Genomic DNA, 26,590 nt, shown 5'->3' with positions numbered 1-26,590 from the left:
TTTTGATGCAGTAAATTATAAGAAAGATAAATCCTTGAGACAATTGTGTCCATTGGGGAATAACTCAGTTATATATTTTTCATGAAAAAGTTATTTTCAATACTAATTTTATTTTTATTGTATTTTTCTAATTTCTCTTCATAGGTTTATATACAGTACATTGTATGTTGTATTTATGTTAGATTATAATTTTATGTAACGTCAATTTGAGTGCTGTTGATATTTACTGTATTGTTTATAAAAAAGCAGTTAAGGTTTACCGTCTGTTTATTTCTTAGTATGAGCAACTTGAACCAGAATTGTCGCAAAAACAGAATAGAAAAGGAGAATTACCACACATGAAATTCCTACTTTACTGTAGAAGACTAATCAGGTACCATGATGCCTAAACTATTAGGTGTGTTCAGAAAAGCTTTTAATTTTGAATCCTTTCAATGGCTGTTAGTTAACAGTCATTGGAGCACAATGTCATTTTTTATGCTCCGGTTACCACACACACACACATTTTACCCTTGTTGGTACTAACAACACTTCCTTGAACCCCAACACAGCTCCCATCAGCCCACGACGTCAGAAACTCAACTTGAGAATGAAAAGTTTTTCGCTTGACTCTCCGGAGTCGAGCGAACAGGTCCATCGACGGCACCAGGGAGGCTCGTCCCACATCAGCCATGCGTCCTCTCATAGCCAGTGTAAAGACTAAATTGACCACATGCACGCTTTATTTCTTTTTCTTAATTACTACTGTCTTTTTTTATATTTAGACTTTTATTCCAAAACTTACATTTCTAATCCAACAGAATTCTAGATGATCTTTTCAATATGCTCCCTTCCTCACTTGACTGCTTGCCGGTTTTGCTTGCCCGCTTCAAAGTATATATACTTATGCGGTTGTAAGCCATAACTTACCCTCTTGGAAGCTCATTCACAAGTACTGTATTCAGACTTTAGGTATTTTCCAACTTCTGTTTAGTACCACCATCTCTTTATCAGTTATACGCACATAAGAATTTTTGCATGGTTTTTATATTGGTTATTAACAGTTTTTTAAGTATCATCATCAGAATACCTGGCAGACATTGAAATTGGTACGGCACCAGCATTATTGAATCAGTGTGATGGCAGAAATACTTTTTGACTCCTTAGCGATAGTGTGTTTTTTATTAATAATTTTTATCTTTTGTTAGAATGTTATAAAGAAAATTCATTCATTACAATGGCCTTGGGTACATATGTGCTTACCTTATAATTAAAAAGAGGTTTAAAACAATAGTGGATTTTCATGGGATGTAAGAATGTCACTGATAAGCTGAAATTACAAAATAATGAAAAAAATTTATGCAAAAGCAGGATGTATTCTCAAATTACTCAAGGTTAAGAATGTATTTTCATACATTGTATTTTCACTCAGTCATTTAGATGTGTAATATTATGAATCAAATATATACCTAATTATTCACATAGCAGTTATTTAAGTAAACTGGTTTTTTATAACTTTAGTCATATAGTATAACTTTATATTAATCATGCATCTGCCAGTTCACAAGGCATGACATCTGTGTGACAGTTGAAGGGTAGGATACTCAGCCCTGACTGAGAAGGCAACTGGGAAATTTTAGTATTGTGAACATCAAATGGGAGCTCTCACCTTTACGGTATTTACAGCACTATCACAGTCCATGAATTGTCAAAGTCAGCATTTACTTATTGAAACAAATTATTTGGTTATACCCATTTGAAATGAAGGGATATATGATGGTTGATTCCAAATGGGATAATTTCTTCCCCGTCTGAAGAGAGAGAAGGTGGCTGCCACTTGAGTCATCCATGGTTGATTACCCTGAGATTTGCTCACTTTCTTTGATTGAGGAATTTCCACCAAACTCGGTGGGTCCTACAAAAAGTGTTGTCAACTCCCAAAGTCAAGAGCAGCAGTTTTTCTGCTTTACACCACTTCCAAAACCTGCGCCCGAATGTTGCCATTCTTCTTGTGGGTGACTCACCATCTTTTTACGTATGGAGGAGACCCAAAGACTCATACCTGTAAGAAGGAAGGAGAGCAGGTCTCTTCGTTACCCATTTCCAAGGAGAGCTCAGAGACAGGCAAAAACAACTCAGTTGACCATCTGTGTCCACCACTGAGATTGTGCCAGAAGCCTTCCAGAGGAAGTGGTTGATGACATCTAAGAACTTGTCTTGTAAATCAGTTTTATTTTTGTTAGTTCATTCATCAAGAGTAGCCACTAGCAGCAAAGGTCTAGTGTAAATGAATGAAGGCTTCTCCTAAATAGTGTAAGTGAGCCCTCTCCTGGCATGGGGTAGTGTAGCCCACCAAGTCACCCTGACTGTCCTGCCAGTTAACTACTGTCAGTTTGTTTGAAGTTCCACGGTTCATCCCACCTTGTGGCCATGCAGATTCCTGCCTGAAAAAGAAAAGCAAGGTCTGTTTTAGCTGGTCAGTCCTTGAATTGGTGATCAAAGTCATCTTGGTTATTTTGGACATGTTGATCAGGATTGCATTATTGTGCAAGGTTGAACTACATTGCAGGGAAGGAAAGATCATGCACTTGAATATCAAGAGACTTGTCAGTGGGCAAGGTAGGAAGCAAATAGGTTGTCCAGGCATTTGTCAGTATAGAAAGCAGGCACCAGGCCAAAAATAAAGAGCAGGAAAGTCAAGCAGTGGACAAATTGGCAAAAAGCTAGTAAGCCAGCAACAGGCAGTGTGGACTGAAAGCTGGCAATTTGGGCAGAAGGGAAAGTGGAAACAGGTAGAACATAAGGATAGGAAGTAATTCATGCAACAGGTGAACAGGCAAAAAGCAGCTAAGTAGCTGGTAGTCTGGCAAGGACTGGCAATACTGGGCTGGATTGGGCTGGTCCCTGTTGCAGCATGACAAACCTATGGGAGAATCTGCTCCATCAGTCTACTGATGAGTTGGGGAATGGGCCTGAGTACACTGCCAATGTCTAGACATCCAAGTGGGTGCCTTACCCCTGCAAAGATTGAAATCAGCATTCAGTTGCATTTTGCTGAAGCAATATCAAGCTGAAGACCAAAATTTGTAGTCTTACCTTTTGGAGGATTCCCACTCAGAGGTTGAGGGTAAAGTCCAAGCTGACTTGACCAACTAGATGATCTCAGAGTAAAGGCAGGTCAAAGACAGAAATGTCTAGCAGTTATTACAAAAGACGGCTAACTGAGGAAGCAACTCTAGGATTTGTGTAGGTGAGGATCATTACAAGAAGCTGCCTACATAAGAATAGGTATATAAAATAATGTGTTGGAATTAGTGGAAACAATGCAGAAAAAATAATGTAATATAAAAGGTATGAGATTTTTAATCCAAAAATGTGAGAAATTATCCAAGAACTTTTCACAGTCAGTGTAAGTTGTCTATCGAATTTTTTACAATTCTGTAAATTGAATCCTCCCTCTAACTCATAAACAGCATGGAAGAGAAGAGGATCAAATATAAAAATCACTATTACTTGACAAACTAAAATCATAGTAATGTAAATTACTTCAGGAAAATATATTCAGGCAAAATGGCAAAAGAAGAAAAAATAAGGCATTTAAGACATCCCCATGAAAATGGGTAAAGTAAAAAATTAATCATTATTACCTTCACACTGTTAACCTGCACTCAACATTATTGGCTTGTTAACTGTAGGGAGAAGTGAGTAAAAGAGACATTAGAAAGACTTGAATACACTGTATAGATTAATGAAGAATCTGTAAAATCATGTGACAGTAATAAGATTAAAACAGAAATTATAATACTGCATATGTCAATGCAATTCACCATGTATGATGACAGTTATATACATAAAGGAGTTTGCTAATACGTACAGTATATGGTATTTAACTACACTGTAATTAATTTTTTGAGGTAAACACAAATTGGGAAGTGATGACAAAATCTTGAATTGTTCTAACATTCAGTAAAAAAGTAAATAAAAGACATTTAGTGGAGCTTAGAAAATAATAACGTGAAAAGAATTAGGGCAATACTGTATTGTAGTGCAATACGAGTACAGTGTATGTCAGCACAACTTACTTAAGAGAAAACTCATTCATCCATGTAGAAATACCAGCCATTTCCTCCAGCTATAAAACTAAATCTTCCGTGGACTATGCATAAGATGCAAACTTGCACAGACTTGAAATATGCATTGAAAAACTCAGACCATTATAAGCAGCATGAAGTAGAACTTATAAGATGTAGAAATCCACACTTGTCAGTACAGTATACAGTTATGGATTAGATCATTGTTAGGCATGGGATTTGTAGCCATATCACCCAACAAAGCACACTAGTTTACCTCGCCTCACAGTGCTGCTGTTTTCACAGCAAAATTATGTGCAAAAGATCAGCCACTAAAATTATTTCTGATATACCATCGTAGAAATTTGTAATTTGAGCTTTGGAAAGTGCTATAGAAACCCTTCAGAATTACAGTCAATAAAATACCCTTGCATAACAATAAGACTTACGTGATTCATGAATGTAGAAGTATGTTAGACTACTGCCCAGTAAAGGAAATGAAGAAGCTGCTAAAGCAGCATAGCTTCAACTATTAAGACAAGATCACAGAGATATTCCTGTTAGTGATTTTGTAACATCTCAAAAAGTCATTATAATCAATAAATGGCAGCGTAAAGAGACTATAAACATGATAGTAACAAATTAAAAGAAATCAAATCCCGTTTTGGAATATGGAATTCACCGTATCAAAAGGACACACTCACAAGTAACTTTGACCCTTCTTTTAACTGGTCACTCTTGTTTGACCCATGGATATTTAATGAATAACCCTCATGATTCAGTCCCTGTATGTACAGACTGTAGAAAAACATCATCAGTTAAATGTTTTTTTGCATGAAAGTCCAAAATATAATAGATAGCAAATTCCAGGTTTTTGAAATAAATCTTCTAAATAAATTGTGTCAGAATGTCCATGGCATTCAGTTAACCATCATTTTCAATTAACTAAGTTATAACATTTTTAAAGGGCTGTAATTTAATAAATAAAATAAAAAACCTTACCATTAATAAAGAAACAAAACCTTCAAGCTAGCCTTGTGAGGGCTAAATAAATTAGCATATCTTAGTGATCTGGCTAAACTACTTGAGATCAGTAATAATTATAATGGTAATACTTGAATTTTGGTATAAAATGAAAATACTCTGCTCTAAATACAGTGTTAAGAAAGGCAGTGGTAACCCAAGACGGGAAAGTAAAGCAGCAAAACACACTCGGTGGCAAAATGCCAATTGTCACTGATAGAGTGTAATGGAAAAGTGTGAAAATTTGAAATGTTGAGCTTCAAGCACATGAGCAAAAAAAAACCCTACAATAACCTAAAAGGAATATATACTGTAAAGCTAATTGTAATTAGGAAGTTAACAAGCCTTTGCTGAAAGTGAGGATACATATGCACAAGTAAGAGCAAAACCCAGGTGCAGTTGAAGGGCCAAATGTGTAAGTGCACATTGTTGCCAACCATTCGTTCTCTGAATTGCTGCTCAAGAGCAGGTCCAACATGATGCCAATGCTGTATGCCAGTTGAACAAATATATAAGAGTTGAATTTGTGATGAAACAAATTATTTTAGCAGACAATTATATTTGAAGGCAGTGGTTAGGACAGGAAACATCCTGTTCCCAGTTTCAGCTGAGGGAGGGAATGAGGGGATAGTAATCATTTTCTTTTGTAGTCGTCCCAAAATAGATTTTGTTCTGGCTTTGCTTTAGTCTCGTAAACTTTCATTAATTTTTTATGGAGAGTAGCCATCCCTTTTCTGTATTTTGTGCTCCTTTTGTATTTACCGTAAGATGAGTTATATATTTAATGGCAGTATATTGTCCTGATAATTAAAGGAGTCATGCCATTACACTTGATTAAAAACATTGAAATTCCATGAAAAATACTTAGTAGAGAATTTGAAATAATTTGATAATTTTGTTATTATTATTATTATTATTATTATTATTATTATTATTATTATTATTATTATTATTATTATTACTTGAAAATCGACCTATTTGATGATCATGGGTTAAACTGAATCAGGAAAGAAAATATGCAAAGAGGTAAATAATCTTCTTGTAAAACCAGGATGTCTTGCCAGAAAAGATGAAATCTGAGATATTTCCTCACAAGAATTTTGGCCATATATTATCACAGTGGTACACTCTTACCTTTCTATTACTCGGCAGTTTAATTTGACCTCGGTATATTACTTAATCTTTACCATGTATTGATTGCAATTTCATAGACTGCATTTCGTATACATTTCCTTCTTACAAGTTTCTCATCTTTAGGTCAGAAACATTTTTCCTTTTGAGTACTGAAAGTACTTGCTGTATTGGACTTTTCTTAACCTTCTAACTTTCTAATGTGTTCTTGCACTGTCTTGCTACCATAAGTTTTGTATATCATTAGTAGTAACTACTATATATATGTTTATATATGGATATTATATATATATGTATATATAGTTACTTGTGTATGTAAATATCTTTAGTCTTTGAATAATTACTTCTATGTAATATTTCCCTTAATATCGGTCCTTCTTTATTACCTCTGATGTTTATCGATATGAATTTTATTCTTATATGTTTTCCAGTAAATTTTCAGCAGCTTTTAACTTTGTGTTCTCTTCTTTATATACTAATTTGTGTTTTTGATGTAAGAATGATGTTAGGATAATTTTATACAGTATATATCTTTTATTTGCAATAATTTTGCACTTAAGTTCTCTTTTGAATCCGCACGGGTGTTTTGTCAACATATTAATTTTCCAGTTGTTTAAGGTGATTTTTCTCATAGCTGTATATACTGTGATAGGTACATTGGCTCTCAGCATGTCTGTGTCTTATTGTTATATATAATCATTGTTATTATATAATAGTATGTTTACATTTTTTATTGGTTTGCTTCATTATTTTTGTATTCAGTGTATCAAGCTTAGATCTACAGATTCACACCTTTTCTCTTATTCGATGTTATTTAAATGTCAGTTTAGATGTATGTGTATGTTTGGAATTTTCAGTACAATTCATTCATGTCTTTTAGGCTGCCTAGGTGTAAGAAAATTGTGTATTACAAAGGTTTTACAGTTTGTATTTGCTCATGGCATTGTGGTAGGATGCCTAGAGACCTTAAATCCAAGGTTTTCAGTGTGTTTAAAGCAGTACAGTATTTTTACTTTGAAAGGAATTATTACTTGGTATGGTAATACCGTATACCACAATATTCTTATGAGAAAGATTATACTTTTAGCTTTGGCTGCTTTAATTTTGAGAGGGATAGGAGTTATTTTGTTGAAGTTTTTAAGTGAAAGATTTGTACCATTTCATTTTCTATGAAGGCTAGTAAAAGAAAGATCTTATCTCAGCAAGTTTAGCAGTTTACAAAAGCATCTTCCAATGTCTTGTCCATTGATTTATTGAAAACTACCTCCATTGATTTATTGAAAACTACCCATTATGTGAATGTCAGTCACTTTTTTTTTTAGTCTAAGTAATACCTCCTCCCTTTCTATAGGAGTTTCAGGCTAATATATTTCAGACCAAATCACAACTATTGTTCATCAAAGTTTCTGATGAAAAGCAGATGCATATGGCTTTAGTACACTCACCACCAATTTGTGGCTGATGGCAATACTTAGCAATGATTGGAGAGTTTCAGACATAAGAATATTTTACCATTATAGGAATCTCATCACGTCATGTGACTTTACTAACTCCTGCCTCCCACTTATATCTGGTGAAATTTAGAGTACTGTAATTATAATTTCCTTATTTTTGTAACCAAAGTACAATATATATATATATATATATATATATATATATATATATATATATATATATATATATATATATATACATGCATATATATATATATATATATATATATATATATATATATATATGCATCCACTTTTCATCAGAAACTTTGATGACTAATATATATATATATATATATATATATATATATATATATATATATATATATATATATATATATATATATATATATATATATATATATATGCATCCACTTTTCATCAGAAACTTTGATGACCAGTATATATATATATATATATATATATATATATATATATATATATATATATATATATATATATACTGTATATATGTATGTATATATATTTTAATTTGTTTACAAAATAAGGAAATTATAATTACTCTGAATTTCACCAGATATAAGTGGGAGGCAGGAGTTAGTAAAGTCACATGACATGAAGAGATTCCTATAATGGTAAAAATTTTTATGTCTGAAACTCCCCAGTCATTGATAAGTATTGCCATCAGCCACAAATTGGTGGTGAGAGTTTACTGAAGCCATATGCATCTACTTTTTATATCAGGATATATTATACTATATATATATATATATATATATATATATATATATATATATATATATATATATATATATATATATATATATATATTATATATATATATATATATATATATATATATATATATATATATATATATATATATATATATATATATATATATATATATATATATATATATATATATATATATATATATATATTTTTCTGGATCGGGGTCCCATGTCAGCCAGGTGAAATAATCCATTCAGCACTTATTTCTAGGTAATTCCGTTGCTAGATACCAGAGAAAAGCTAAATGTAAAGCTGGGGTTACTACCCCCAGAGCGAGCTCCAAGAAATGGAGTCGTATATGGTAAAGGGTGAGAGTGTCACAATCACGGGACCCTGCCCTATAAAGATTCCCAGTGTCAAAAGTCCCAACGAGAGTGCCGATACAAGCCCATGCACCACTCGCGGACTGTACACAAGGCAACACTAATCGCATTCCATGTTAGCACCCACCCCACTAGAATGATGTTTACCATGGGAGGAGAGAATGAAAAAAAAACAGTGGAGGGTCACTGGGTGACACGGGCCCCTCCCAGAAATAGATTTTTCCTTTGTCAAAATCCTTTTTCTGAATCAGGGTAATATATATATATATATATATATATATATATATATATATATATATATATATATATATATATATATATATATATATATATATATATATATATATATATATATATATATATATATATATACATATATATATATATATATATATATATATATGTATATATCTATATATGTGTGTGTATTGTATTCAGATCCAAAATTAGCAGTCCCAGGTACAGTATTTAGTAGCACATTATTCCTCCTAGCAGACAATGACAGTAGAGTTACTAAGCAATGTTAAAAAATAAATGAATGAATTTTCTATATTCTACATTGCAACATATGTATATAAATAGCATATTTTTAATTTTGCCAAAACTAACGTAGATACCTGGACATGGTCAATTAGTTTCCATTTTTCGTTAGAAACCAAAGTGGTCATATTTTTTTAGGATATAAGATGGAAGAAAAATTACAACTTTGAACTCAAAATAAAAAACAATATGATACCTATAAGTTAAACTGAAATTCTAAGGCTTAATCTTTGATATGCTGAACTCTTGAATGGCAGAGCACACATTGTAATCTTAAAAAGTATGATTTCATTTAGCCTGATAAAAATAGTTTCTCCTACAATTTGGGAGCTGACAAACTAATGCTGCTGTTATCATACAAAGTAATTCTTGTATCTTTTAGATTATGATAGATTAATAAATGGCATAAATTCAGTCACACCAGTGTCTGTACTGGAGCCATAAGTCCTCCATAAATGAATCCATACAAGTCAGATATGTGAACCACAATAGCTGTAAATAGATAAAATTTACATTATACTAACAGAGAAAACCCTTAAGGCCAGCTCTATGTGAATTAAGTATTTTACTAATTGGGCTAGTTTACTAACCTCTCTCTACTTTGACATGTTTATTAATAATCATTTAACTCAATTCCTGATTATTTACTTTACAAGGTGTGCCAGCCCACCTTGTCGACTAGTTGCTTCTGGTGCTTTTTTCAGTGACATATGGTCATTTTTATGTACTGTATATACTTTCAACAGAATTTTTTTAAACAATGTAAATACTGTTGTTGTTAATGGCACAGTATCATTGTTTATTGTTCTGTTGATTTTTACAGTTTTACTGTTATTATGAGTCTATTTATTAGTTTTGCTACTGATTTATGTTGTTAATTCTTTTGGGAGATATTGAGCTGAAACCTGGGCCTGTTACTCATTACAGTACTCAAACATTCGAGGCTTAAGGTCAGATTTTCTTAATCTCCAAAGTTGTACCCGTAACTACGATTTGATATTTTTATCTGAGACTCTTGTAAGTAGTAGCAAGTCAAAGGTTGAGTTTTTAATCCTGGGGTTTGATGGCCCTGATTTTATTCATTAGTGTAACATCCCACATGTGCAAGGTATGGCTGTGTACAGTATACACTAAGTCCGGACGACGTATTTATTGTCAGAAAAATTTGGAGTGTAGTTGCCAAGAAGTTCTTTATTTTAAAATTTTTAGTAAGTTCTACAATGTGTACGTGTTTGCTGTTTACCACAAACACAATATCGACAATTCTATATATAAATGTCTCTTGGAAAGAGACTCAGTCTCAGGATTCAAAAGCTTCATTCGTTATTTGTGGAGACTGTAATGCAAAGCACAGTGAATGGTTAAATTCAAATTCCACAGATCAACATGGCCGGTCTGCTCTTGAGTTCTGTGTATCCTTCAATGTTATCCAGCTAATTGAGGAACCCACACATAATTCTCTCAGTAGATTAGACCTCATATTCACAGATGTTCCAGCTATTGTCAAGTCCAAGGTCTGTGAATATATAGGCACTTCTAATCATTGCGCCATTGAGATGGACATATCTGTCAGTCAGTATATTCCTAATGCCATTATTGGAAAAAAAAAGGTCTAGCTGAAATCTAGAGCCAGTTGGGATTGCATTATTAAAGCTTATCAAGTACTTAATATTTCAGGTACTATATTAGGTCCTGATCCCAAGAAGTTAAATGAAATGCTGATTGCTATTTTAATAAGATATGTCCCTAGGAAGGGTCATCAAATTCAGGACACATGACCAGCCATGGTTTAATTATACATGTAGACGAATTTACCATGACAAACAGACCAAATTTAACACATGGATATGAAATTGTTCAAATGAAAATTTCACTATTTTTGTTGAGTCTTGCCATGCTGCAAATAGAACTTACCATTCAGCCGAGACAAATAATTCCTTGAAGAGGAAACTTGAAGGAATTACTCAGCCTCATCTGTGGTGGACCAAATTGGCATCATCTATCTTTAGGTTAGGCTCGCCTTCCATTCCACCACTATTAACAGTTGATGGTAGATTGGTTACTGGCGCTAGGGAAAGGACTGAACTGCTTCTTCGAGCTTTTGAACCTAAGCAGTCAACTGAGGATGTTTCTCTCCCTGATACTTGTCATCCTGAACCTATTATAAAATTTGCATTCATTCTAGGGCTATTAGGAAAATTCTGGATAATCTTAATAGCTGGGATGAAGAAGGTCTTGATGGTTTCTTCACTTTGTTTTTTTTTTTTTTTTAAGTTTCTAGCGTGTTGTCTCCCAAGATTAGTAGATTCTATAGATTTTTATGTCGACTTAGTATCTTTGTGGATGAGCGCAAGCTTAGTAATACAGTGCCTGTTCCAAAGAGTGCCATATCTGCAGACTGCAGTAACTATAGACCAATTTCCATTCTCCCAGTTCTCTCCCAATTGCTGGAAAAACTTATATTTATAAATTTCAGAATCTTGGAGTGGACTTGTGGTATTATAGGGTTTTGATTACTTTTTGGTGCAAGATACCTTGAATCTTGGAGTGGGTGGTATGTTATAGGATTACTTCAAGATACCTTGACAGGTAGGCAGCAGCGAGATGCTGTTGATGCGATCATTAGTGAGGCAAGACCTACAGTATTGTGTCCAAAGTTCCACGGTAATGTTCTTGGTCCACCATTATTTTTGGTGTATACAAGTGATATGGTTGTTGGCCTGGAAAAAAAGATTGTTCAGTATGCTGATAATGCAACACTTGTGGGTGTAGTAAAGTCTCCACTTATGAAAAATGAAGTTGCCCCCACCCTCAGTCAGGACATGGAGCTGATCAGTGACTGGTGTATAGTTGGTGGGGTATGAGGCTGAACTTCAGTAAAACAAAAACACTATGGATTAGCAGATCTTGTGCAGATTTTCCACCCCATCCTTCCCCTTCAGGTGGATGGGACTTTGCTGAATGAGTCTGAAGATTTAACTATTCTAGGTGTAACTTTTGACTCACATCTTACTTTTGAGAAACATGTAATGAAAGTTTCAGCAAATGCCGCATGAAAGTTAGGTATTGTTCATAAGGCCTCATATATTTATAACAGTGATAAAATTAGTGCAGCCTGTTTTAGGTCATTTGTGCTTCCTTTACTTGAATACTGTTCTCCAGTCTGAATGTCTGCTTCTGCCAGAGATTTATCTCTTTTAGATAAAGTGGTTCATGGCGATAGGTTTCTGTTTCCTAATATTAGCAGTTATGACTTGAGCCATCGACGGATGGTCTCATGTTTGTCACTTTTCATAAGTTGTATTTTAATAGATATTTCACATTCACAGTTGATCCCTGATCCCCATTTCATGCCGAGAGCAACCAGATTTGCTAAACAGCAGCACCAATATGCAGTAAATGTGCCTCGCTCTTAAACTTCTCAGTTCCAGAGGTCCTTTATTCTTCCCACTGCTGGACTGTAGAACAGTCTCCATGAGGATGATGTACAATTGGGACTTCAAAAGTTCAAGATGCAATGCATTACCACCTTAATACTATTCTCCTTGCATTTCAATACATTTTTATCTTAATTAATTTACTAATTTATTTTTCTTTTTAGTAAGTGAGATTTCTTCTTTCTGTATGTCCTTTACCTTCTGTTACTTCTGTTACTTTGGAAGCTTGAATTTCAAGTCAGTGGCTCCTGTTGGCTTGTTCCGTATGAATAAGGTTCATCCTCTGAATAATGATAATAATAATAATGATTGTAAATGCAATATTGCCTTTAGTACTGTAATAGAGCTGCTCCTTGATTTGGTTTTGTGCATAAGTACAGCAAAGGCTGCACACACTTGTACTATTTACCTAAAAATAATGCGCATACCCTTGAGCATCATAAATCCTCAATACAGTACTACTGCATATAAGACAAAAGTTCTCTTAATGTTAAATATATACAAATGTCTTTAAATCTCTTTACTGTATTTTATGTAGTATTTGCTGCAATATCATGTTACTGTATGAAAAAAGTTAGGTCTCTGTCTAATGGTGCTAGTTTTATGGCAGATCTATAAACTGTGGTTAGCAATGAAGATGCTTAAGAACATGCCATTATAAAAATTCTTAATTATGAATAACTTTAGAAGGGCTCTAGAGCCCCTTCAAAATTATTATCCTAAACATCCCTATAATTACAGAATAAATTTTCATTAACGAAATTAAACAAAGCTCTTATAGATGGAATATGCTGGATGTTTGTTCACATGCTGTCAGTGATCTTTTGCAATTTCTGAAACATGGCACTAAAATTCTTTGTCATGAATAAGTATGTATATTTATATAATTTGTAACATAGAATGATTTTTATGTAAGTAATAATAAGAATAGTCATTATGTCATATGCAACTAATGGCAAGACTTATGGAACAATGAATCTGATAATACTGTACTGTAGTAAATGATAATAGATTTAAGCAACTTTTGATTGTGTTCATCATTTAAAAAATAGCTCTAATGTACATTGAAGTATTTTGTCCCATCTTTGAATTGATCATACTCACTTGACCAAAAGTTATTTAATGAAGACCCCACTTGACCAGGTCCCAGAATGCAACACTTACAATTAAACATGAATTATTGAAAGTCTTTGCTCCTTCTATTTAGGGAACATTTTTATTTACAAGTATTTTAGCTATCTCTCTGTTTGGTTGAAATGGCGAATACAGCTAGATTATTGGTAGTTAAAAATGTCCACTTAGTAGAGATAGTAAAAATTTATAATGGTTACATGAGGCCTGAGGCCTGTACAATACTCTTAACAGCAGACATTAATGAGGAAAATAGATGAGATTTTTTGTAAAAGTAAAATTAATCACAGGAGTACAAGTGAAAAACTGGTGGAAATATATGGTATCAAGGGGTTGGAGCAAAGATTGATATCCCAACAGTTGAAAGGGTTAAGATGTAATGAGAAGGAATGGGGAATAGTTGATCAGCAACATAGTAGATATGAAAGTAGTAGGACAAAAACCTATGGCAGTCCCAGGATATCATGGAGAAAAGTGGACTGAAGAAGACTTAGACCTGATGGGGGTTCAGGCTAATAGAGCATATGACAGAGAAGAAGAGAAGAATGGAGAGAACTCATTTAACATCTAACACCACTCGAGGAAAAGCTGAAAAGTTAGTATTAATTATGATTGATGATGATATATATGACTATCAAATTTTCAGCCAACAACAAATATCAATTCATGGAAACTAATTCATCAAGGAAACTTTTCATAAGCTGAAAAAATTTCAATTTATCCAATCATAAAATTTTTGAAAAACTTTTTATGAAGTGAGGTCCAATATAGTTACTGTATTAAGAAAAAGTAAAAATTTTAACTAAATGGTCTTTTTATGATGATGATGATGATGATAATAATAATAATAATAATAATAATAATAATAATAATAATAATAATAATAATAATAATAATAATAATAGAATGCCTGAAAATATATGGGGCAGAGGAAAACACCATCACCTTCCTGAAAAATACAATGCGCAACAGGAATACAGTACTTACAAGCTCTGGGATAAGAATAGCAGGGGTTAAAATCAGGAGAGTGATCTTTTCAAGGTGACACACTGTCCCCACTACTCTTCATAGTAGCCATGATTCCCATGACAAAAATACTGCAGAAGATGGATGCTGGGTACCAACTCAAGAAATGAGGCAACAGAATTAACCAAGCTGTACGGTAAGAGCATCAAGGAAATAGATACCCTAATCCAGACTGTAAGGATTGCATCTGGGGACATCAGGATGGAGTTTGGAATAAAAAATGTGCCTTGGTCATCATGCAAAAAAGCAAAGTAACAAGGACTGAAGGGATAAAGCTACCAGACGGGAATAGCATCAAACACATAGATGAGACATGATACAAATACCTGGGAATATTGGATGGAGAGGATATAAAACACCAAGAGATGAAGGACACGATCAGGAAAGAATATATGCAGAGACTTAAAGCAGTACTCAAGTCAAAACTCAATGCCGGAAACATGACAAAAGCCATAAACACATGGGCAGTACCAGTAATCAGATACAGCGCAGGAGTAGTGGAGTGGACGAAGGCTGAACTCTGCAGCATAAACCAGAAAACTAGAAAACACATGACAGTACAGAGTGCAGACGAGTGGCTAAGGAGTGCATGGGAAGAAGGACTGATAAAAGTAGATGAAGACCCAGAAATATACAGACAGGAGAATGAAAAACAGAACAGAGGAATGGCACAACAAACCAATGCACGGACAGTACATGAAACAGACAAAAGAACAGGCCAGCGATGAAACATGGCAATGGCTACAGAGGGGAGAACTCAAGAAGGAAACAGAAGGAATGCTAACAGCGGCACAAGATCAGGCCCTAAGAACCAGATATGTCCAAAGAGCAATACTGTAGATGGAAATAATACCTCACCCATATGCAGGAAGTGCGGTAGGAAAGACGAGACAATAAACCACATAGCAAGCGAATGTCCGGCGCTTGCACAAAACCAGTACAAAAAAGAGGCATGATTCAGTAGCAAAAGCCCTCCACTGGCGTCTGTGTAAGAAACACCAGCTAACTTGCAGTAATAAGTGGTACGAACACCAACCTGAAGGAGTGATAGAAAACGATCAGGCAAAGATCCTCTGGCACTATGGTATCAGAACAGATAGGGTGATACGTGCCAATAGACCAGACATGATGTTGATTGACAAAATCAAGAAGAAAGTATGACTAATTGATGTCGCAATACCATGGGACTCCAGAGTAGATGAGAAAGAAAGAGAAAATTGATAAGTATCAAGACCTGAAAATTGAAATAAGAAGGATATGGAATATGCCAGTGGAAATTGTACCCATAATCATAGGAACACTAGGCACATCCCCAAGATCCCTGAAAAGGTATCTGGAAAAACTAGATGCCGAATAGCTCCAGGACTCATGCAGAAAAGTGTGCCACTAGAAACAGCGCACATAGTGAGAAAAGTGATGGACTCCTAAGGAGGCAGGATGCAACCCAGAACCCCACACTATAAAAACCACCCAGTTGAATAGGATGACTGTGATAGACAAAAAAAAATAATAATAATAATAATAGTTATTATTATTATTATTATTATTATTATTATTATTATTATTATTATTATTATTATTATTATTATTCATGAATGGTAAGTTGTCCATCCATATTGTTTGAGGATGAGACGAGTACTGTATATCTATGAATAGGTGTATTTATAAAAATGGAAAAGCAGCAGGTGTTCCCTACAGTTTCAGTACAGTACAGTACTGTAAAACTTATCGAAGCGGAATTTAGGTGGTATGGTGCTTTATATATTTTTTTTTTTGTTAAAGGCAAAATGTGTGGGTTTATATCAGTCCATGGAATCTACCTGTCTTTGTTATCTTTGAAAAACATGCAGGGCATATGAACGTCTTGACAAGTTTACTTGCTTTCTTATAAGTTTTTCTGATGGACTTCCCCATTAGCAGAATTGTCTTAGCTCCTTATTCTAGATGGAATTGTTGTTTATCCTCCATCTTAGAAGCATCGTCTTTCTTAGCCTGTTCTTAAGTAAGATTTTTTTGTATCCCTCAAACCTCATTGTCTTGAACATTTAAATTGCATTTTGGGTCTTCTACTTTCAGATATTGAATATTTAGCCACCATCTTTCAGGAATTTTAGAAATTCCTGTCATTGCTCGTGCCATTTGTATGTCCAGTATACTTATGAACTATTCTGCTTATAGTTGCAAATAATAGGGCTACTTATGGTATCCCGCATTCCCACAGAAATCTGTCTTGCTTTATCATCTTACTCATATCTGTCAGTGACTTCATAAGGCTGCCCTTGTGATACTCATTTGTATGCAGAGAATTCTGCTTTTCACAATACATTTAAAACAATTTTACCTCTGAACTCTCCTTTTAAGCATATTATTAGTCTCTTATGTTGACTGGTGGTAATTTACACCAAAGATAATTTGTTGCTAATTGGTTCAGTTATTGAAAAAATATTTTACTTAATGGCGATTGAAATTTTTTTATATTTTCTTCTTTGGTTTGTGAAGATTTGAGAATTATCTCATTGTCATTTTCTTGTCCATTTTTTATCTTTGGTATGTGTAAATTGTATATCACTGTTCTATTTTTATCAGTTTTTGTCTCATTTTTGATGTCCAAAGAATTTTTTAAAGTAATTTTGTATGGAAGTAGACTGTAGTTTTTGTTGATTAATTGTTTACTGTAGTTTTTGTTGATAAATTGTTTATGACCTTTTCATGAATTATAGTCTCAAAAAGATATATATCATTATGTGGTAAATGTCAGTTAGCTCGGAAGTATCATCCATTTTGAAAATTAAATTTCAGTTTTTGAGAGTTGGCAAAACTGATGCTATTGAATTTTTATTTCAGTACTTTTCTCAAACTCTGACTTGATGTAATGGACATGATATTTTATTTACTTTAGTAGTTGGTTGGTGCTTATGTAAACTTGTTAATTAGCAAATGAATTTAGTTTTATATATTAGTTTGATATTTTGATTGTTCAAGATCTGCATTCATGACATCTTTAGCTAAAATTTAGCTCATGAATTTGTATGGTGATACTAAGATCTCCTGTCTTGGCCTTCCTTTGATTTTACCTAATTACTGTGTATCATATAGGGATCTCAGCATCTACTTATGATCCAGTAATGTAAAATGAATATTACCACCATATTTGAACAAGAATCTTTAGCATGCTGCCAGTAGGACCACAAATGAGAAATTTTATGGAGAAGCAAATGATTTTCTTTGTTGTACATGTCGCTGTGGTTATTTTCCTTTTAGATCACTTCTTAGTGTAGTGAATGCCTTTTATAAGTATCTAATTTCAAAAATGAAAATTAATTCATTTATACTAACTCATTGCATTCAATATAATCAGTTATTTTTCATGGTCCTTGAATGTCACGGATACTTCATCTTTTAATAGACAAAAGTAAAGCAATGAAAGTACTGCTTATACCTATAGTTCCCTGGGTCCCTAACATGAACTGTGTCACTTTTTGATAGTGTAGAGATCTTAGGGTTTGGGAGTCAGGAATTTTATATTATTACTGGTTGCTTTATGTGAAAAAATTTTGTCTTCGAAAAATAACATTATTTCACCACAAACCTATTGTACTTATAATTAGCCCAAGCCACAATTTAGATGAGATAGATCAATTTGGTAAACACCACACAACTGACAAGTTGGGACTTGTAGGATCCATTAGAGAACTCTGAGGGATGAGATTAGCAAAAAAACCCATAGCTCGGACAGATAGGGAGTTGTATTTGTAAGAAGAAACCCCTGTTAATGATACTAGTCCCACTATTATTATTCCTAGTGAGTGTAAATTTAACCACATGTGGATTATGCCTTGAAGGTAAAACCTTACTAATATTATTTAGCTCCTTCAAGTGCCCACCATTGACTGTAAATTAACATCAAGAATCCAAATAAAAAGTAAAGAAGTAGAAAGAGCTCTGAGCTTGTGGACACGTACCTGGACTTTACTCCTTCGCCATCCATAATATGAACTTAGGGCCTCAAAATAAGTTGCCTGAGCCACCATGACATCATATTCCTTGACACTTGCTTTCTGGAGTGCCTTGTAGAGAGGAACAGTCTGAACATACCTTCCCTGGAGTTTTTGGTCTTTCAGAGATGAAACCAAATTGCTCTAAATGTATAAAGTAGGTCCTCCTTGTTTTTAGCAGGGATTGAAAGAGATAGAATGGTGAAGGTTTCAGTGACATAAAACAAGCTGAATTGGTTTTATCATTGTTATAAATATATGAGGCCTTATGTATTATGTATAATACCTAGCCATGTGTGGCATTTGCTGAAACTTTCATTAAATGGTTCTCAAAAGTAAGATGTTGGTCAGAAGTCACACTTAGTAAGTCAAAGCTTCAGTTTCATTCTGCAGAGTCCCATCCACTTGAAGGGGAGAATGGGGTGGAAAATCAGTTCAAGACCCACTAATCAACAGTGTTTTCATTTTACTTGAGTTCAGCTTCATACCACACCAACTACACCATTCACTAATCAGCTTCATGTCACAATTGAGACTAAGGGCAGCTTCATTTCTAATAATTGGAGATTTTACTGCACCCACAAGTGTTGCATCATCGACATACTGAACAATCTTGTTTTCCAAGCCAACAACCAAGAACACTACCCTATGGAATTCCAGACACAATTGGCCTCAGTTTGCTAAAAATCCCTTCAACAGCAACTCACTGCTGCCTACCAGTAGGGAAATCTTGACATAATCCTAAAACTTATCCACCCACTCCAAGACTCTGAAGTTTAGAAATAAGTGCCCTATGAATTAATAAATTGCAAGCAGCACTAAATTCTATCTGAATTACTCCACACTCAAAATCATTATCAAGGTTCTCTTGCAAATGGCATGTCAAATCTAAAAGAGCATCACAGGTACCCAACTGCTTCCTGTATGCATATTGACTATACTGTAGTACACAATCCTTTGGCTTCCCCTTATACTGTACCTGTACAGTGGCTTAAAAATAAGTTTTTATATAAGTAACTTACCAAGTAATTACATAGCTATAGTTTCTAACTAGTACAGCAGCTAAAATTTGAAAAATTTGCAGTAGCAATTCTTTTATTTTGGTGTAGGTAGCTATTCCTGCCCACTTTCAGGAAAGAGAGAAACAACTCAGAAAGAACTTCAGTTTGTTTCTGCCAGCTGACGACGAAGGTTGTTAACTCTCGGCTAAATTTGGAATTCGTTACAGGTGTTCGGTGTTGATTGAGATCAATTTGGTGAAGTATTTGTACTTGGTAGCCTTTTAGCAATTTTTTAGTGATAGGTTTTTTCTTAAAAGACCTCAGTTTTTCAAGATCAGACTAATTTTTCCTTACATAAGACTTTTGGTAGCTGACTTGTTTGATGATGTCCGACGCAAGTACGTCTTAAACTCGTTATTGCAGCAAAGGCTACTAAATGAGGTTAACTTCAGCAGAGTATGACTTGCATAACATTTGTGCAGATTGCAGAGGTCAGCTTTGTTCTTTAACATTACTGTGGGGAATGCATAGACTGGGGTCCTAAGCAGTGGAAAACCAAGTTCTCATCTATCTTAAGTTAGAAAGAGAAAGAGAAAAGCATTTATTAGAAATGACAGTAAGACCATAGCTAGTCAGGAATCTGATAAGTCTTCTGCTAATGTTGATGTGCCTGTTATTTCTGTTCCTGTAATAGCCCCTATCCCTAGTTCGTCAGCTGTACCACCTTATCCTTTACCCAGCTCCCACACTTCCGACCCCAGTGCCATTGCCAACCTGGAGTCAAGATTTGACCATAAGTTTGAATTAATTGTGAAGTCTGTGGCCCAATTAGGTTCATTGGTTCGAGCCCTAATGGACCAAGTGAGTAAAGGCAGTGTTGAGAGTGCAAGTGAAGTGAACCTGGGAGAAGCAATACTGGAGGCCCAAGGGAGGTCAGTTCAGAGGCGTCTAGCCATTAAAAAGGCCAGCAGTGGATGTATCCTGCACCCCTCAGGTGCCTACTAAGAAGTCTTGCGCTGCAGCGCTCGAGGAGCCTTCATGCAGTTTTTGGGACAGCCCCGAACGTTTTTCTCCTGTGTGTCCAGATGCGAAACGTCAAGTGTTGGTGCCTAAGTGCTCATCTTCGGTGCATAGATGCAACTGTTCTGTTTCACCTGTCAGTGCTGCAGTGTCTGAGTGCTCGTTAGCTCCCGATGTGTTGGTTACTCCATAGCGTCCAGTGACTTTCCAGTACCAAGTAGCTTCCGAGCGCTCAGTAGCACCCGTAGGTTTCGGAGATCCCTGAGTGCCCAGTAGAGCCTGTATGTTCGTAGATCCCTGAGCACCCAGTAGTGCCCGAATGTCCAGTTCTCTCTTCTAAGCGCTCGGCACCAACCTCAGTTTTGGCGGCGCCAACCCCTGGACTTCAGACTTTTCCTTTTTCTATTATGGATCCAGCTTTGGCCTCCACTCAACAGCAATTGGATGATATTTTATGTTTTTTGAAAAAGCCTCCTTCTGCTGCTAAGCCAGCCTTTTTCTTGCCTGCGGCTCCATCTTCTCCAATGTCCACTTTCTTGATGAGTAATCAGCCTGTCAAACACTCCTGGTTGCCCAAGATGGTGCTCTCTGCTTCTGCTAGGAAAGCACTCAGTGGAGTAGATGTTGGCTCTCGGTCAAGAGAGAGCAAGGAAAGGCTTCCATTAGTTTTTCTCTTGCCCGTCTTTCAAATAAAAGATATTCTTCTTATGCCACTGGAGAAGCTCCTACTCTCTGGGAGCCACTGCCTCCTCCCAGGGGACTTCTCTGGCTTAATTGATTCTTCTCGTAGATCGGCTAAGGTTATGTTTTCATTGTCTGAGATTGATCATCTACTTCGAAACCTGTTCAAGGTATTCGAAATAGTCAGTGGGTGCCTTGGCACGTAAGGTACAAGACTGTTCGACTCTCCCTGTAGACTTCGTTTCAGATGCTCTTGAAGTTCTCTCTTGCTCTCATAGAGGTGTTAAAGACAGTTCTAGGGAGCTAGCCTCTCTTTGTATGTTGGGAGTTTTGAAAAAGAGAGAATTATGGTGTTCGTATACCACCAAAGGAGTGACTACAGCCCGGAAGTCTGCACTCCTTTTCTCTCCTGTAGTGAAGGATTATCTGTCCCCACAGTCCACTGTTAATGACATTCTGTCACATCTGGTAGACCTTCTGTCACAGTCCTCGAGATGTCTAAAGGATCCTCATTTTTTAGTGGGAAGTTAGCCTCTCCTCTGCAGCCTCATCCCTTTCATAGCGGGAGACCAAGATCATTCAGACCATGTTCAAATGTTCGTTTTATGTCACAAGCTGTTAAGAAGTCCACCTCAGGAGCCTCGTCAAGAAAATAAAGACCACGTCCTCCTTGCTCCAGTGGTTGCAAGACCATCTATTCTGGGAAAAGTGGAACGAGACAGGAGTAGAACAATGGATTGTACGAGTCCTCAAGGAGGGCTATGCTATCCTGTTTGGGGAAAACTCCATTAGTCAAGAAGCCCATCGTCTTGACCCACTATTCCATAGGCTCAGAGAGGTTTTTGGCCCTCTTGGAGGGAGTTTCCACCCTTCTCACCAAGAAGGCAGTAGAAATAGTCGAACTTGTGGGCTCAGACGGATTCTACAATCGCCTTTTCATAGTCCCCAAATCCTCGGGAGGGTGGAGACCGGTCCTGGATGTAAGTGCGCTGAATGTCTGGATGTAAGTGTGCTGAATGTCTTCATTCAGAAGACAAATTCAGAATGGAGACCAATCATTCTATTTTTTCCTCCATTCGTCAAAGAGACTGGACGGTCTCAGTAGATGTGAAAGATGCGTACTTTCACGCCCTTATACACCCGGATTCGAGGAAGTACCTCAGATTCATTTCCCAGGACCAAGTCTTCCAGTTTCGAGCCCCGTGTTTCGGATTATCAACAGCCCCTCAGGTTTTTCTCACTCCCCTCGCAGGATGGCTCCATCTCAGGGGCATCAACATCGCACTCTACTTAAACAACTGGCTCCTTCACTCCCCAATGAAGGAACAATGCGTGGAGGACCTTCGCAAGACCCTTTGCCTAGCCAACAACCTGCAGTAGCATTACTCATCAGTCATCAGAAATCCCAGCTGGCTCATTCTCAGGAGATAGTATATTTGGGGATGACGTTGAACTCTCTAGCTTTTCGGGCTTTTCCATCCCCCAAGTGATTGGAATCCTGTCTGAGAAAAGTAGACAAGTTTCTCTCTCTCCAGACCTGCTCTGCCAAAAGATGGACAAGTTTCCTCAGAACCCTAGCATCCATAGAACAATTCATGTCCCTGGGAAGGTTACATATGAGAGTTCTCCAGTTTTTTCTCCAAACCAGCTGGGACAGGAAACATCACCTGGACTCGTTCATGTTCCCTGTAACTTCCAAAATCAAGAAGCACCTGCTTTGGTGGAAGTCAAAAGACAGGTTACTAGAGGGGAAGCCCCTTCTCATACAGAACCCAGACCTAAGCTTTTAGGCTGGGGAGCTCTCCTGGGAGACAAGGAGGTCTTGGGGAAGTGGTCACCGGAACAACAGAAGTTTCACATAAATGTGAAGGAGTTAAAGGCGATCTACATGGGATTGCAAACCTTTACCTTGGAAGTTTCCAGGAAGACAGTAGCAGTCCACTCGTACAATACCACAGCTCTGTCCTCATAAACAAGCAAGGGGGAACGCATTCTTTCTCCCTTTGTGAGGCAGCAAGGGATCTGCTTTGGGCAAACCAAAATCAGATGAACAAGATTCGTCCAAGGCAGACTGAATGTCCTGGCAGACCGGCTGAGCAGGCGCGAATCAAGTCATTGCCACGGATTGGACTTTAGATCCACAGGTTTGCCTAGACCTTTGAAAACTGTGGGGAACTCCGACTCTGGATCTCTTCGCAACTTTCGAAAACCATCATCTACATCTTTTTTGTTCGCCAGCCCAAGACCTCTTAGCATGGGTGATGGAGGCCATGTTGCAGGACTGGTCAAACAAAGACCTGTTTGCCTTCCCAGCATTCAGGATGATAAGAGAAGTCCTGGACAAGTTCCAGTCACACCAAAATGTGTCAATGACACTAATAGCTCCTTTTTGGTCTCTAAGGGAATTGTTCCCTGATCTTCTGGATATGTTGGTAGACTTTCCAAGGCTTCTACCACATAAACGCAATCTGCTTAAACAACCCCACTTCTGACGGTTCCATCAAGGGTTGTCAAATCTAGCACTGACAGGTTACAGACTGCCAAGAAATTACTCAAGAGCTAAGGGGTTTTCAAGGGCAGTTGCAGACTCTATTGTGAAATGCAGACGCCAGTCATCCGCCAACGTTTACCAGCATAAGTGGTCCATATTCCATGCTTGGTGTTGAAGTAATGGCATCTTGTCTTCTAAGACGTCTTTAATGGAAATTGCTGAATTTCTGTTGTATTTGAGAACCACTAGAAGTTTGTCTTCGTCTGCATTTCAAGGTTACAGGTCCATGCTTAGCTCTGTGTTTCGGCATAGGGGCCTGGACCTATCTGCTAGCCAGGTTATTTCAGATCTTATTAGATCATTTGATTTGTGTAAGACAAGGGATTGGCAACCAGTATCATGGAACCTAGATGTGGTCCTAAAATGGCTGTCTAGCCCTGCTTTTGAACCTCTTAATTCCACGTCCCTTAGGAATCTCATGAAGAAGACCCTCTTCCTGGTAGCCTTAGCCACTGCTAAGAAAGTCAGTAAGATACAGGCAATTGACAAAAGAGTTGGATTCGCTCAAGGCGGTGCAGTCTGCTCTTATACGCTTGGATTTCTTGCAAAAAATGAGACTCCATCAAAACCTTGGCCTTGTTCTTTTGGTACATATCAAGAATTTAGTGGAAGTGCTAGGCTCGGAAGATGGAGAGTGCTTTGTCCTGTAATGGCTTTGAAGTTTTACCTACATAGGACTGAGAAAATAAGAGGACCTGCCAGTAATCTATGATGTTCAGTCAAAGACCCTTCATGACCCTTGATGAAGAATGCCCTGTCAGTGTGGGAATCAGCTATGTAATTACTTGGTAAATTACTTGTATAAAAATGACTTTTTTATAATGAAATAAAGTTTTACGTATACTTACCAAGTAATTACAGAATGGGAGACCACCATCCTCCCCGAGCATGGTCATTTAGGCACAAACAAATTGAAGTTCTTTGCTGAGTTGTTCCTCTCTTTCCCGAAAGTGGTCGGGACTAGCTACCCACACCAAAACAAAAGAATTGCTACCGCGAATTTTCAAATTTTAGCTGCCATACTAGTTAGAAACTATAGCTATGTAATTACCTAGTAAGTATATATAAAACTTTATTTTATTATAAAAATGTCATTTTTCTATAACTTTGGAGAGCACAGGAAGTACAGAAATTGGCCTGTAGTTGCTGCAGTCTGCAGATATGCCACTCTTTGGAATAGGAACCGTATTACTAAGCTTGTGCTCATCAACAAAGATACTACATCAACAGAAATCTATAGGATCTACTAATCCTGGGAATTAACATGCCTTCCCTAATCTGGAATGACACTACTGTAGATCCCTCTTTCAGTTGGAGTACAGAGTGCCAGAGGAGACAGTCCCTCCTAGCTGGCATGGCAGTCAGAGCAATCAGTCACGTTTTTATTCTTTAACAGAAAGTATGGTACTGTGGCCAGGCCATCTTGGAAAACCAGTATCTCCATTGGGTGGCCTCAGCATTATTCAGTGGTAGATATAAAGGCATTCATTTCAGCCATCCCAGTGTCTGACAACTCCACTAAGGAATGGACAACATTAGTCCTGCCATTTAAACAGAAAAAGCTCTGGCTGGATGGGGCTACCTAGCAGCTCAAGCACCCTTTTGGGCAGAATCTCAGACAGACAGCCACTTCTGAGTTCCATGTTAGGCTCCACCTCTCCATTCAAACGTGTACCACTATCCTTGAAATGGCTATGAGGGAGCTCCCAAAGTCCTCTAGGACTTCTGGATGCTGTGATAAGACTAATGTGTTCCCTGTGTAAAAGTGCTTTTTGATTTTATGGAATAGCACCTCCAGACCTGAAGAGAAACATTGGCAGGTTCAACTATGTTGCTCCCCAATGTCACCTTGCTGTTACATTCCTTCCTCATCCGCCATAATCTGTTTGAGAGTCTTTTGTATTGGTACTCATAGAGCAAGTCCATCAACAGATCTTTAATGTACCTGCCCTGGTGTTTTTGAGAGTTCTAGCCCTGAAACCCAAGAAGCCCTTGTATAACTTGGAGTCATATAAGCCTCCAGTTGTCCCTAGAGGGTCTTACCAGCAACACAAGATGGGGTACCAACTATAACAGCAGCATCCCTTCCATGGTGGACAGGCACATCTGTCAAGGAAAAGGAAAAGCAACCCCTAGAATTTCCATTAAGGTCAAGGGAATAGGTGGGACCCAGTAGGACCTTGCAGGTTGGGAATCAACATTTGCAACCCCATATACAGTGGAAGTCTTTTCCTAGGGGACACAGCATTGTCTCCAACAGGTTGGGGTGGCAATAGTTGTGTCCCCCCCAAAACTCCTCGAGAGGTTTTTCCAACAGGGGAGCCTTCCTTGGAGAAGTATGTGCAAAAGGTTTTCCTAAAGGGAGCCATAGAGAAAGACATGTTCATTCATCACCAGGCACATCTCTTTCAGTGTCCCCAAGAAGGACTTCTC

At 36.7% G+C, this 26,590-nt stretch overlaps 1 protein-coding gene and 1 long non-coding RNA gene across 22 annotated transcripts in view; one reads left to right on the top strand and one right to left on the bottom strand.

Annotated features, from left to right (window-relative positions):
- The window catches only part of Stacl (Stac-like), a 566,256-nt gene that overhangs the window by 476,818 nt on the left and 62,848 nt on the right, over positions 1 to 26,590 (top strand). For 10 of the 21 annotated variants that reach the window (XM_067094381.1, XM_067094371.1, XM_067094367.1 and 7 more), the window contains one exon: positions 552 to 692. The exons of the other annotated variants lie outside the window; for them this stretch is intronic. In XM_067094381.1, the coding sequence (XP_066950482.1) occupies positions 552 to 692 (141 nt within the window). The remainder of the gene's footprint in view (positions 1 to 551; positions 693 to 26,590) is intronic. 21 annotated transcript variants of the gene reach the window in all.
- LOC136832802 (uncharacterized) lies at positions 2,311 to 25,098 on the bottom strand. Its single transcript, XR_010851319.1, has 3 exons — positions 25,006 to 25,098; positions 3,627 to 3,668; positions 2,311 to 2,423 (listed from the first exon to the last, which is right to left on the bottom strand). It is a non-coding gene; the product is annotated as an uncharacterized lncRNA (long non-coding RNA).

This window comes from Macrobrachium rosenbergii, chromosome 50, assembly GCF_040412425.1.
Source record: "Macrobrachium rosenbergii isolate ZJJX-2024 chromosome 50, ASM4041242v1, whole genome shotgun sequence".
NCBI lineage: Eukaryota > Metazoa > Arthropoda > Malacostraca > Decapoda > Palaemonidae > Macrobrachium > Macrobrachium rosenbergii.
The sequence above is the reverse complement of the archived record's forward strand: the minus strand, read 5'-3'. Positions and strand labels throughout refer to the sequence as shown.